The sequence below is a fragment of the Microcaecilia unicolor genome, chromosome 6, assembly GCF_901765095.1.
Source record: "Microcaecilia unicolor chromosome 6, aMicUni1.1, whole genome shotgun sequence".
Lineage (NCBI taxonomy): Eukaryota > Metazoa > Chordata > Amphibia > Gymnophiona > Siphonopidae > Microcaecilia > Microcaecilia unicolor.
Window position 1 is genome coordinate 61,865,568 of NC_044036.1, and position 14,852 is coordinate 61,880,419.

Genomic DNA, 14,852 nt, shown 5'->3' on the forward strand with positions numbered 1-14,852 from the left:
TTAATCCATAATAATACCCTACCTCCGATTCCATGACTCTGCAATTTCTTCAGGAGTCTTTCGTGCGGCACTTTGTCAAACGCCTTCTGAAAATCCAGATATACAATATCAACCGGCTCCCCATTGTCCACATGTTTGCTTACCCCCTCAAAAAAATGCATTAGATTGGTGAGGCAAGACTTCCCTTCACTAAATCCGTGCTGACTTTGTCTCATCAGTCCATGTTTTTGTATATGCTCTGCAATTTTATTCTTAATAATAGCCTCCACCATCTTGCCCGGCACCGACGTCAGACTCACTGGGCCATTTTTTACCTCAGCTGTGAAAAAGGCTATTTTTTAATAGGCCAGGAAATGGGCCTGCCCTGTGCTAATATTAAAAGTAGTACATGCCTACTTACAGCCTGAGCCCTTAACACCACCCATTGACCTAGAGTAAGGGCTCACGTGCTACCCATGTGGTAACAATGCAGCGTACGCTGTGGGATTCAGCGAGTGCCAAAATCGGAATTACCACGGGGCATATGTGCTACCCCAGTGGTACTGCTGATTGGCCGCATACTACCTGTGCATTAGCCTTCCCACACCTTTGTAAAAGGGCCCCTCAGTTCTGAGGCCAAAAGCCATGCAGCAGAGTTCCTTTAGGAACCTTGCATCATTGGTTCTAAATATGACCACTAGGTGTCACTCTGAACAATGACCAGGACTCCCTTTCCTCCAGATGCTGTAAACCAGGAGTGGGCAACCTCAGTCCTCGAGAGCTGCAACTCAGTTGGATTTTCAGGATTTACCCAATGAATATGCATGAGATCTATTTGCATTCACTGCTTCCATTGTATACAAATAGATCTTTTGCATATTCATTGGGGAAATCCTGAAAACCCAACTGGGTTGCAGCCCTTGAGAACTGAGGTTGTCCACCCTTGTTGTAAACTCTGGTTTAGCAGCACCTCTAGCCCCAGTCAAACCGAGGCACAGAAGGCTCAATCCAATCCAGAAATTAAATTGACGATCCTATGCTATTGAGACACCAGTTTAGAGTACCTCAAGCAGTATTTTTTTCACAGAATGAAAAAATACCCACTAACTTGAATTTATCTAATTATGTGACTGCTTACATAGCAATACGGAGAGCACATAGCAGGCCTTATTACTAAAGGGTAATACAAATGCTACAAATAAATAAAATAAATAAATAAATATCCACATGAGGTTTTTACTGAGGTGTGCTCCTTAAAAATTTGGGACAATTTCTAAACATATTTCCCAAGCCCCTCATCAAGGATTATTTAAATATTCACATATATATATAAAGAGGAATGTCATGTAGAACAGAAAACAACACCCCCCCCCCCCCCACACACACACACACCAAAAATCAAACACCAAACAGAGAATAAACAGAAAATTTAAAAAACAACAACATATAAAATCTGAATTAAATTGGACAATAAATGTGATCATAATGTAAACTCAGAATGGCCATGTGAGAATATGACCAGTAAGAATATTATAGGCTGGAGTTAGTGTTCAATTGGAACAGAAATTTTTCTCCTCAGATTTTGGCCCTTATTGCTTCTTATCTTATCTATTCAATGAGTTGTTTCTGACATTTTAGCCCTGATGCAGGCATTTGGCTGAAATATGGCCTTGCTACTACTAATCGTTTCTATAGCAGTACTACATGTACAAAGCACTGTACACATTATATGCAGGTACTTTCTCTGTACCTAGAGAGCTCACAATCTAAGGGGCCCTTTTACTAAGCAGCGTAGGGGCCTACGCGCGCCCAACGCATGCCAATTTGGAACTACCGCCCGGCTACCGCGTGGCCCCGGGCAATCATTTCATTTTTTACGTGCATCCACTACATGCAGCAGAAAATTGCTGGCGCACTGTGCTAACCAGGCAGTAATCGGCATTGTACGCTTGGTGATGATTACCACCCAATTAACACATGAGACCTTACCACTAAGTGAATGGGTGGCGGTAAGGTCTCGGGCCCAAAATGGACACGCACCAATTTTCATTTTGCCGCACGTCCATTTTTTGATCCAACTAAAAAGACCTTTCTTGTAGGTGTGCTGAAACATGGACCTGCTCGCACCCAATACACGTGTCTACTCCAGTGCAGGCCACTTTTTGGCGCACCTTAGTAAAAGGACTCCTCAGTTCTTTGTGCCTGGGGCAGTGGAGATTTAAGTAACTTGTCCAAGGTCACAAGGAGCTGCAGTGGGAACTAAACCCAGCTTGCCAGGATCAAAGCCCGCTGCACTAACCATTAAGCTGCTCCTCCACTTGTTGAATTTTATTTGTTTGCCTATTTCAGCATTGTGATTGTGATCCAGGGGCGTAGCTACGGGGTGCCATGGGGGCCTGGGCCCCCGCAAATTTCATCCAGGCCCTAGGTTTGGCTGGCGGGGGTCCCCAACCCCCCACCAGCTGAAGCCTTCTTCAGCGCTGGTCTCCAGTGCAGCCACGTTCTCTGCCTGCCTACAGGGGGCAGGTAGTGAACGCGGCTCCACTGGAGACCCGCGCTGAAGAAGGCTTCGGCTAGCGGGGGTTGGGGACCCCCGCCAGCAAAGGTATTTGTTTGTGAGGGAGTGAGGCGAGGCGATGGGTGGGCGAGGAAGCGAGGCGAGGTGAGGCGAGAGGGGGGTGGCAGGGCGGCACTCAAAATGTGCCCCCAACCTCGGGCTCTGGCCCCCTCCCACCGTGAGGTCTGGCTATGCCCCTGTTGTGATCACATTTATATTCCAGCACATTCCTTCTAAAGTGTAATGTTTTAACTTTTTAAATCATATGTTATATGAATATATGTATATTCTTTTTATTCTGTTTGCTATTTTTTTGTCTTTATTTATTTAAAGTAATGGCTGAGGTTAGCCAACCTGACTGACCATTTTATTCTGAAAAATATGCAGAGCTGGAAACATTTTAAAATGGCATCTATGAGCTTGAAATTAGTGTCAGCAGCCAGCGTCTTAATTTAAGTGTCAGCGCTTAATTTTAAATCTTATATTTTGTGGTGCTACATGTTTTATTAGCACTACCAAATGTGTGTGTGATATTTATGCCTATGTTTACCAAGGTGCGCTATGGGTGCGTTAGCAACACACGTAAATGGTTTGCGTACGTTAAATGCTACGCACCCATATATATATGTATAGGTGCATTAGCATTTAACGCACCTTAAATTTAACCCTTTAGTGCCCAATATTCCCATCAATCTGTTCCCATATGGCTTATTATGGGAACATTGGACACTAAAGGGTTAAAGGTGCGTTAGAAACGCTAACGCACCTTAGTAAACATACCCCTTTTCCTACATGGCAGGCCTAACTTTAAATTTTTTTACTTATCCATGTAGCAGCTGAATATCACAGCTAAAAGTCTAGATATCAGCTTTGTCTTTGCCCTGTCTCAATGCTGGTCACTTTTTATACAGATAAAATTGGGGCATTTTGGGGTCCTTTTACTAAGGCACACTAACAGGTTAAAGGCCAGAATCTATATATGGTGCCTAAAAAATCCACGCAAAAAACATTTCTGCCTAAGCGTATTCTATAAGCGGCGCTTAGATTTAGGCGCAGTATATAGAATATGCTTAGTTGATATCCCAGCACCTAAAATTGCACCTTCATTTATACCAATGAAAATGTGGCATAAATCCCAGTGCATAGATTTAGGCACAGAGGGCCATATTCTATAACTACGCACATAAATTTCAGAATGCCCATGAAACGCTTATTTCCTTACCAATAACCACGCCCCTTTTTGCCTGCATGCATTAGATTATAGGTGCAGCGCTTTACAGAATATGCTTAGTGACATGCGCATAAATTCTAATCATTGCCAATTAGTGCTCTTTATTGCTTGTTAAATGCTGTTAACAATGCTAATTAGCTTGTTAAGTCAATTAAGTTACGGCATTATTATAGAATATGCTTGGATTTTGGCGCAGAATGCTAAACGCACTATATGGAATCCAGGGATTATACGTGCACTAAATGATAAGATGCCCTTAGGAATATAATGTGATTCTTGTCATTTAGCACACACTAATCAGTGTGAGCTCAACCCATTAGCACACCTTAGTAAAAGGACCCCCTTAGTAAGTTAAATATTTATTTATTTATTGCATTTGTATCCCACATTTCCCCACCTCTTTGCAGGCTCAATGTGGCTTACAATATATCATGAATAGTGGAAGTAAGAAGAGAATAGACATTTGGTATTACAGAAGGATTTGGGGTTACATGATAATGATAAAGCGTGATAGTAATATAACAAGAGTACGTTATAGGTACGTTATAATTTTATCTGTATAAGTGTTAAAACTTGAAGGCTAAGCAGGTTATGTTACCACCTGCCAGAAAAACCATACATCATTTTGAATATTGGCCCCTTAGGGGTAATACTAAACCTATACCCAGAAATTCAGTGCCAGGCCATATCCAGATACCAGCACAGAATATCTGACCGTTTCGTGTATTCCAGAACTTATCTGGGTACCACCGATAATCAGCACTGGTACCTGGATTGCTGCCCTAACTTGCCTGGAGAGTTATCCAGGTAACGATGCTGAATATTGGCAGTACTCGGGTCACTCAGTGTATAACGGAGAGGGTCAAGGTAAACAGCACAAAGCAGCCCCCAAAAAACAGCACAAAGTGCTCTCAAGAATGAAAGAAACAAATGTACTTTATTCAAAGACTCAACATGGGCCGTGCTTCTGCATCACTGCACCTGGGTCAGGGGTAAATCTCAAAGCAGCATACGAACAGTATACTGTGATAGAATGATGTGATTAAACTTAAAAGCCACTTGGAGCAATCTGTCTAAAGGCATCTGATCCAGTGTGGTGCTGTACTTGGTATCAGATTGCTTTGAGCGGCTTTTAAGTTTGACCGCTGAGGCAGGCTCAGTGACGCCGAAACACGACCTGTGTCAGGTCTTTGAATAAAGCACATTTGTTTGTTCCATTCTTGAGAGTACTTGGGTAGCTACCAGCTCCACCTTAGCTCCAACCCCAGACTATCCCAGTACTACCTGGATAGTGCCAAGGTGGTCAGACCAGATTTTCAGCGGCACTATATGGGTAAAGCCACTGAAAATCTGGTTATGGCCTGGTGAGCAGGACCTATCTGGATAGGAGCCTATCTCACCCAGATAAGTCCTGTTGAATATCAGGTTCTTTCTATAAAAACTATATTAAAAATTAAATTAAAAATCAAGCTTTATAGCGACAGTCGGATAAAAGACTACCTTTAGAAGCTTTCCTTCAAATAGAGTTACCTTGTCCTAGCAAACTTTCCAATAATGAATTTTCCACTCAACTTTTCATGACAGCCTAGTTCTTCTTAAGATATTTAAATAGGGCAGAACTCCCGGTAACAGTAGCCAGAACTTCTGTTGACTAGACCTCCCTTTACGACAAATGAGGCTCTTAACATAGTGAAAAGTTTCTTGGTACAGCAAGTTAGTTTACAAAGACACATCACTTTAATCTTTTATGCTTGGTTAATAGTCTGCTAAAAGAATTTTGGGGCCCTTTTACTGAGCCACATAGGTGCTTATGCGCGCCCAATGCATGTCGATTTTGAGTTACTGCCTGGCTACAGTGTGGCCCTTGCGGTAATTTCATTATGATGCACATCCGCTTCACGCACCGTAAAATAAATTTTATTTTCTGGTGTGCGGCAAAAACCGGGCGGTAATCGTCATTCTACGTGTGTAGATGATTACTGCACGGTTACTGCGTGAGACTTTACTGCTAAGTCAATGGCTGGAAGTAAGGTCTCAGACCCAAAATGGATGTGCACCAATTTTTATTTTGCCGCATGCTCATTTACAGCAAAAATGTTAAAAAAGGCCTCTTTTACAGGTGTGCTGAAAAATGGATCTGTGTTCACCCAAAACACATGCCTACACTAGCGTAGCCTATTTTTTGGCACACCTTAGTAAAAGGATTCCTTGATTTGCAGCTCCAAGTATAAGTTGTATAGCACACAATTAATAATGACAGTTCTTGAAGTATGTTATTACCATCCTAGTACTGGTGACAGACCGGTCTTCAATGAAAGCAAATATGTCGTAATCACCAGGGTCAATAGCAGCATTTTGCTTAGAAATTACAGGTCTATACACCCTCAGTCTTCTCAGTCAGTAGTTCGGAGCTTTAATGAAAACACAGCTAACTTAAATGACAGTGTATCTCTATTCCATGCAGCTTGTGTCTAGTATAACGTTCTCATGTTCCTGACACAGGCTTATGGAGAAACTCCTCAAATTCTGCTGCACGATTAGTATTTCGCCAAAGTCGCTATGCCCATATCAGCTCTCTTCTGAAGTCACTTCACTGGCTCCCTATCCATTTCCATATACAGTTCAAGCTCCTCTTATTAACCTATAAGTGCATTCACTCTGCTGCCCCTCACTATCTCTCCACCCTTATCTCTCCCTACACTCCTTCCCAAGAACTCCGTTCACTAGGCAAATCTCTCCTAATTGCACCCTTCTCCTCCATTGCTAACTCCACACTCCGTTCCTTTTATCTCGCCGCACCTTATGCCTGGAATAGACTTCCTGAGCCATTACGTCAAGCTCCATCCCTAGCTGCCTTCAAAACCGGGCTAAAGGCCTACCTGTTTGATGTTGCTTTTAATTCCTAACTTGTCACCTGCTTGTAACCTTATACTTATACCTTTACTCACAGAAAAATGTATACCATATGTCTTCTTGTTATTATAAATTGCCCTTTTAGCTTCCCGTTGTCTCCTCCCAATGTTTCACGGTTCTTTTCCATTGTTATATTCCTTAACGATACCTTGATTTTGTCTCGCATAACTCTTCACAATGTAATCCATAACCGAGTTGTAACAAATTGTATTCCCATCATTCATAATGTATTGTAAGCCACACTGAGCCCGCAAAAAGGTGGGAAAATGTGGGATACAAATGCAATAAAATAAATAAATAAATAAATAAACCTTATCTTGTCTTCCTCTCTTCAATAGTCCCTTTTCCCTATGTATTCTATCTGTCTGTCCTACCCTTATCCCTTATTTGTCTTGTCTGTCTGTTCTGATTTAGATTGTAAACTCTTTTGAGCAGGGACTGTCTTTTCTTCATGTTCAGTTGTGAAACGCTGCGTACGACTGGTAGCGCTATAGAAATGATTTGTAGTAGTAGTAGTATATGGAATAATGTTCTATGAAAGCTGTAAGACAGTTCATCTGTAACTGAAATTTGCTGTCCTCAAACCTTAGTGGAACATTAATAGCAATTAATTTTGTAACAGCATGTCACATGGTCTTTTTATCAAAATATAATAATTAGTATGGTGTCAAATTTTACAGAATCCAACCCCACACTGTACACACATCTATCATTCATCTGTAAAAATTTCAGTGGATCAGTTTTGCTAGCCTGGTTTCCCTCTGGATTAGACTCCACCAGTGGGACCTGTGTATTTTCTTTGCTTTCACAACTATGTGAATTCTCTGCTTCTAACTTTGTTTCTGTACTGGCGGACAGTTTTCTATGTCTCTCCTGTTTTTTTTCTACTGGTTGTTCTCGCTATGACTGCTGAATGTTTAATAAAGTTTTTTTTTTTAAAAGAATGACACCAAATTAAGGCACTTTCAGGAACAAATATTTGCCGGCTTTAATGCCAGGAAAATGCCAATAAGAATAGGCACCTATGCACATATTTTATCAAATATGAATGCAAGTACCAATCCCTGCCCCACTCCGGGACCTATTCTTCACTCCCCAGGAACGTCTACATGCATATCAGGCTGTCAAAGAAACTTGCATAACCAGAGAATTATTAAAATCATGTCTGAAGCCTCTTTTTTTCTTAAGGTAAGTTGTTTTTCTTGTTACCAGAAAGGCGGGCGCAGCAGCAGCAGCAGCTCTTCCAGTTCCAGCTCATCAAGTAGCAGCAGCTCGTCCGCTGCCACCAGCACCACTAAGTCACCTCGTCGGGTGAGTCAGATCTTCAGCTGAGTGCTCTATTTTCACTTTCAGATGGATTAGAACAGAATTGGCAGATGGGCTAGGCCAACATCCTGTCTCTGATCCAGGAAAATATATAAATATTTAGGGTGTGAAAATGTATAATCGTTAGATATTTATAAGTTACTGTAATTTCCACTCGTTGAAAAAGTTGTTGTTTTTTTTTATTCAACCGCAGTACTGTTCAATGTTTAAGAAGGAGAAAAAGGCCTCACAGAGCTCTTAGATATTGATCATCTATTGGAGCTTAAACGGATCTGTATTGATCCTCTGTTCATCATTGGCCAAAAACCTTCTGTGGTGTGTAATCTCCTACCCTCTTTCGTATTACTATCAAGGTATTACATGAGGTACTACTTCATAGAATTCACACTCTGCAATTTATTCTGCCGAATTATATTGCTTGGTAATATAGTGAATTTATAAGGTTCGAAAGACCACTTATCTTTCTGAATGCCAGTACTAGGTAATTCCACAGTTCAAGCTCATTCCTTCATTCCCCTTGCCCCAAGCCAACGGTGGCCAGCGTTTTGTTTAGCTGCTTCAGGGTCTTGGTGGCGGGACTGCTTCTGCGGGCATAAAAAGAACAGATTGATTTACAATCACAATGACCGTAGTGCTCAAACACTGTCTCAAACTATCCGTACTGGAAGTGGGCTATAGTCCTGTGTTCACTGTGGTTTTGACTAGTGCTACGTTCTTTTCAAAATGGCTGACATTTTATAGAATAACTGACGTCAAACGCCGAGATCTTCTGTAACCAATCAGGTAAAAAAGACCTGAATGTTTAAAAGGATGTCAAAGAATTGAAGAGTAAACTCTTGGGGGTTTCAAAAATTCTTAGAAATTTCAAAAAAATATATTCTCAGAGATTTCAAAAAAAAGTGGCACCACTCAATGCGCGAGTTAAGGCCCAACGGTTCTAAGGAGTGTAAACGAAATATCCATTTTAAACGGATCTGTATTAATCCTCTGTTCATCATTGGCCAAAAACCTTCTGTGGTGTGTAATCTCCTACCCTCTTTTGTATTACTATCAAGGTATTACATGAGGTACTACTTCATACTTCACACCTAAGCCCGGCGATGATAAGAAAAGATGAGACTGGATGGTCACAAAGTGTTAAGGGTCATTTAAAATGTGGAAGTTGTGGTTTTTGTGATATGATGATAGATGCAATAGAATTCATTAACCCAACGGATCAGAAGAAATACAGACTTAACACTAATACTATGTGCACATCTGATTACGTTACATATTATCTGAAATGCCCTTGCAACAAGATCTATGTTGGTCAAACATCCAGAAAATTAACGTTTCGATTAACGGAACATAGAAGTACCATACACCTAGAGAAGATCGGATTGCCACTAGTAGTGCACTGTAAGCTCAAACAACATAGTTTCGATGAGTTCAAATGTTGTATGATACAAGCAGTACACATATCATCGAGAGGAGGTGACATACGCTTGCACTTGTTAAAACAGGAACAAAAATGGATATTTCGTTTACACTCCTTAGAACCGTTGGGCCTTAACTCGCGCATTGAGTGGTGCCACTTTTTTTTGAAATCTCTGAGAATATATTTTTTGAAATTTCTAAGAATTTTTGAAACCCCCAAGAATTTACTCTTCAATTCTTTGACATCCTTTTTCACATTCCTCTTGCAATTTAACAACTTTGAATTGTGTCATCAGCAAATTTAATTATCTCACTAGGGGGCCCTTTTACTAAGCTGTGTAAACATCTACGCATGCCAGATGTGCACCAAAATGGAGTTACCGCCTGGCTACCATGTGTCTCTTGCGGTAATTTCATTTTTGGCGTGTGTCCAATACGCTCATTTGGAAAATCGGATGCACGTATTGGGCGCACAGCAAGTGGCTATTGGAGCTAAAAAGAAATCCTTCAGAAAATGGAAGAAGGAACCGAATGAGGAAAACAAGAAGCGGCATAAGGAATGTCAAGTCAGATGCAAAGTGCTGATAAGAAAGGCAGAGAGGGATTTTGAAAGAAAGATAGCGTTAGAAGCGAAAACTGATAGTAAAATTTTTTTTAGAAACATTAAAAGCAGGAAACCGGCAAAAGAATTGGTTGGCCCGCTGGATGACCGGGTTGTAAAAGGGGCGATCAAGGAAGACAAAGAAATAGCAGAAAAACTAAATGAGTTCTTTACTTCGGTCTTCACCGAGGAAGATTTGGGAGGGATACCAGTGCCGGACAGGGTATTCGTAGCTGAAGAGTCGGAAAAACTTACTGAAATATCTGTAAATCTGGAAGACATAATGGAGCAGTTCTGCAAACTAAAAAGTAGCAAATCTCCTAGACCGGATGGTATTCACCCTAGGGTACCGATAGAACTAAAAAATGAGCAGGCGGAGCTACTGTTATTGATTTGTAATTTATCCTTAAAATCAAGCATGGTACCGGAAGATTGGAAGGTGGCCAATGTAACGCTGATATTTTAAAAAGGTTCCAGAGGAGACTCTGGAAATTATAGACCTGTGAGTCTGACGTCGGTGCCGGGCAAAATGGTAGAGACTATAATCAAGAACAAAATTACAGAGCACGTTCAAAAGCATGGACTAATGGGACAAAGTCAACATGGATTTAGTGAAGGGAAGTCTTGCCTCACCAATCTGCTGCATTTCTTTGAAGGGGTAAACAAACATGTGGACAAAGGTGGGCCGGTTGATATTGTGTATCTAGATTTTCAGAAGGTGTTTGATAAGGTCCCTCATGAAAGACTACAGAGGAAATTAGAGGGACATGGGATCGGAGGTAGTGTCTTACTGTGGATTAAAAACTGATTGAAAGATAGGAAACAGAGAGTAGGACTAAAAGGTCAATATTCGCAATGGAGAAGGGTAGGTAGCGGGGTCCCTCAGGGATCAGTGCTGGGACCTCTGCTTTTTAACATATTCATAAATGACCGAGAAATGGGGGTAACTAGTGAGGTAATCAAATTTGCCGATGACACAAAGTTATTCAAAGTAGTCAAATCGCGGGAAGATTGTGAAAAACTACAAGAGGACCTTACGAGACTGGGAGACTGGGCATCTGAATAGCAGATGACGTTTAATGTGAACAAGTGCAAAGTGATGCATGTGGGAAAGCGGAACCCAAACTATAACTATGTTGGATTATTTGTAGTAAATAATTAGCAGATTTTAGTACACACAGCTTCAGCTTTAGAAATGTTAATTTCTTTCTTCATCTCTCTCTCATTCACCCCAGAATAATTCACTGCTGAGTCACTTTAAAGTTGAAGTAACAAAACATCTGTTTACTCACAGTTTGTAGTTAGATTATAATCAGACAGGCTTATATATACATATTACTATACATTTGTATTATCAGCTCCTTCCATGTGCTTAGATGGTAATGGATGCTCACACCACCATAGATCCTCTCAGGTTAGGAGAGATCATGAGCTCCATGTGCTCCATGTGCTGCATCTGCTGCATCTATCCCCCACAGGAAGTTGCATAGCTGTGTGACCTCTCTAAGTAATTCACATCAGAGGTCACAGAGTAATCACAGAGAAATAATAGGTGACAGGCAATGCATGTAAAATACAATTACATTCCAACAAACCCCTTCTCATGCATAACTGTCATGCAATTATTTATTCATACAAAGTCCAAGCTTTATACGCAGATTCACAAAATGTTCTCTGGGTAACGGTTTGGTCATGATGTCAGCTGTCATCTCACTGGTGTGACAATAGTGTAGACTGATGACCCCTTCTTTCGCCAACTCTCGCACGTTGTGGTATTTCGTTGCAATGTGCTTGGTGCGTGACTGAACCTTGTCATTCTGTGACAGTCGGATGCAGCTCTGATTATCTTCCATTATCTGGATTGGTCTCTTTTCAGCTATTCCAAAATCCAGCAAAAGTTTTTCAATCCACATCAGTTCTCTGCACGCTTCCGATACGGCCACATATTCAGCTTCTGTAGAAGACAAACTCACAATACTTTGTTTATGACTGGCCCATGAAATTTGTACATTTCCATACATAAACACATATCCACTTGTGGATTTATAATCAGAATGATCCCCTGCCCAATCTGAATCACAGTAACATATTAGTTTTGGATTACTATTGGCTGAAATCTTTAATTTACAATCAATGGTACCCTTTAAATACCTTACCATCCTTTTAACTGCAGTCCAATCTGATTTGGTAGGTGAGCTGACCCTTCTGCTCAAAATTCCTACTGCATTTGCTATATCAGCCCTGTATGTGGTAGCTAGATATAAAAGCTTACCTATGGCTGATCTATATTGGATGTTATCTGGTAAAGGTTCTCTTACTGTTTCATCCTTCAGAAAATCAGTGATCATGGGAGTGCTTACAACTTGGGCATCTTGCATACCTAAACTTTCAATAAGCTCATTTATTTTCTGCTTCTGGCTTAGAAGATAAGAACCATCATTTTGTTTCTCAATTTCTATACCAAGATAGTATGACACATTTCCAAGTTCTTTTATCTCAACATTGTGGTTTAAACACTTTACAATGTCCTTGTACTCTTGCTCACTTTTGCTTGCAATGAGCAGATCATCAACAAAAGCTAAAATGTATGCATATTGTCCATTTGTGCACCTAGTGTACAAACATTTATCTGCTTCACCTTGCTTAAATCCTAAATTTGTCAATATTTCATGCAATTTTTCATTCCAACATTTTTCACTTTGCTTTAATCCATAAAGACCTTTGTTTAATTTACACACTAGCTGTCTTTGTTTTGTATTTATGAAACCTGTTGGTTGTTCCATGTACAAGTCTTCAGTTATTTCTCCATGAAGAAACGCTGTTTTCACATCAATGTGGTTGACTTGCATGCCTTTTGAGACTGCAATGCTCAGAAGTGTTCTTATTGTCGTGTGTTTCACTACAGGTGCAAACACTTCATCAAAATCTTCTCCATATTTTTGAAGATATCCCTTTGCCACTAATCTGGCTTTATACCTTTCCACTTTTCCTTGTGCATTCCTTTTTAACTTGAATACCCATTTGCATCCTATAGCTTTCTTGCCAGGAGGTAATTTTGTAAGAATCCAAGTATTATTTTTATCCAATGCATCAATTTCTTCTTGTGCAGCTTTATGCCATTCAGCAGCTTCTTCTGCTGGCATTTTCTCAATCTCATCCCATGTTAAGGGCTCTTGAGCTTCTGCTGACTTTGTTAAGTAAGACAGTCTTGGGGGTGGAACACCTTTGTTTTCCCTGGATGAGCATCTGACAACAGGTTGGTCTGACCTTTCCGCATCCTCTAAATCTGAGAGTTCTTCTCCAATTGATTCCCCTTCTCCAACTGTACTGTCTTCTTCAATGATCCTTTCTGTGTCTGTTTCCTCTGCCTGTTCCTCGTTAGATACAGGTGAGTTGCTTTCAGACATCTGCCTTGGTATGGCATTTATATACACTGGCATGTCTATTATGGTTCTAGTTTCATATTCTGGATGATAAGGCTCATCTGGGATAATCCAGCCTTTATCAACCCTTTTGTTTTCATCAAAACATGTAACATGTCTTATGCCAACAATGCCAGTTTTCAGATTCAAAATTCTATATCCTTTGTGTCCTGGAGCATAGCCAACTAAAATGCCCCTTTCTGTTGTGGAATCCAGCTTATGCCTTCTTTGCTTTGGTACATGAGCATATGCTGTACTTCCAAATGTTCTTATGTGTGACAGGTTTGGCTTCCTACCATGCCATGTCTCATGTGGTGTGCGCTCAGCGCCTTTAGTTGGCATTCTGTTTTGTAGGTACACTGCTGTGAGAATGGTTTCCCCCCATAGTCTTTTAGGGAGATTGCTATCTGACAGCATACATCTGGTCATTTCCACAAGTGACCTAAATTTTCTCTCTGCAACAGAATTTTGCTCTGGTGTATAAGCTACTGTTGTGATATGCTGAATGCCTTCTTGTTCTAGAAATGTGCGCATGCTTTGTGAAGTGAACTCACCACCATTGTCGGTCTGAAGAACCTTTGGTTTTCTTTCAAATTTATTGCTCACCATGGCTACGTATTTCTTCAGCATGTCTGTGACTTGACTTTTCTCTTTCAGCAAATAGGCCACACAATATCTAGAGAAATCATCCAAGAATATTAGCACAAATCTGTTATTTCCCAATGATGGGATATTAAACGGTCCACATAAGTCACTGTGTATTAAGTCCAGCACTTTATTACTCCTATTTCCTGTGTATGCAGGAAATGAGGGTCTCACACCTTTTTGAGTAACACAGTCTATGCATTTCTCCATTTTACCAGCATCTGCACTTATCTGAATGCCGGTGGCCAGTTGCTTACTGTAAAGATCCTGGATCACCTTAGAATCACGATGTCCCAGGCGGCGGTGCCAGATTTCCAGACTACATTTACCATCATTCTTCCTTACTTGCGCCATATGTGAGGCTTCACCTGAAATGTTCAGTTTATAAACATCATTATGCATAAAAGCTTCAGCATACACTTCATCATTTTTAGAGATTGTGCACTTACTGTTTTCAAAATGAATCACAAATCCCTTCTTATCTAATGTAGATACACTAAGCATATTACAAACTGCTTGGGGAATATACAAGACATCACTTACAGGAATTTCTTTAACTTCATTAGACACTTTGCATTTTAAGAATCCAATACCTTTTGCTTGGATCTTAGCAGTCCCTGCGTTTGCAGTTTTAAGAATACCTTCCTCTGGACACATTTCCTGAAAGAAATCCTTAGAATTGGTTAAATGGCATGTGCTCCCCGAATCCAAAATCCAAGTACTTTCATTTGAATTATTATTTACCATAGTCAAAGATTTTTC

At 40.6% G+C, this 14,852-nt stretch overlaps 1 protein-coding gene across 1 annotated transcript in view; it reads left to right on the plus strand.

Moving 5' to 3' along the window:
* The window catches only part of LOC115471875 (vitellogenin-A2-like), a 94,434-nt gene that overhangs the window by 52,734 nt on the left and 26,848 nt on the right, over window positions 1-14,852 (plus strand). Inside the window, exon 25 of the mRNA XM_030205771.1 lies at window positions 7,893-7,991. Within this exon, the coding sequence (XP_030061631.1) occupies window positions 7,893-7,991 (99 nt within the window). The remainder of the gene's footprint in view (window positions 1-7,892; window positions 7,992-14,852) is intronic.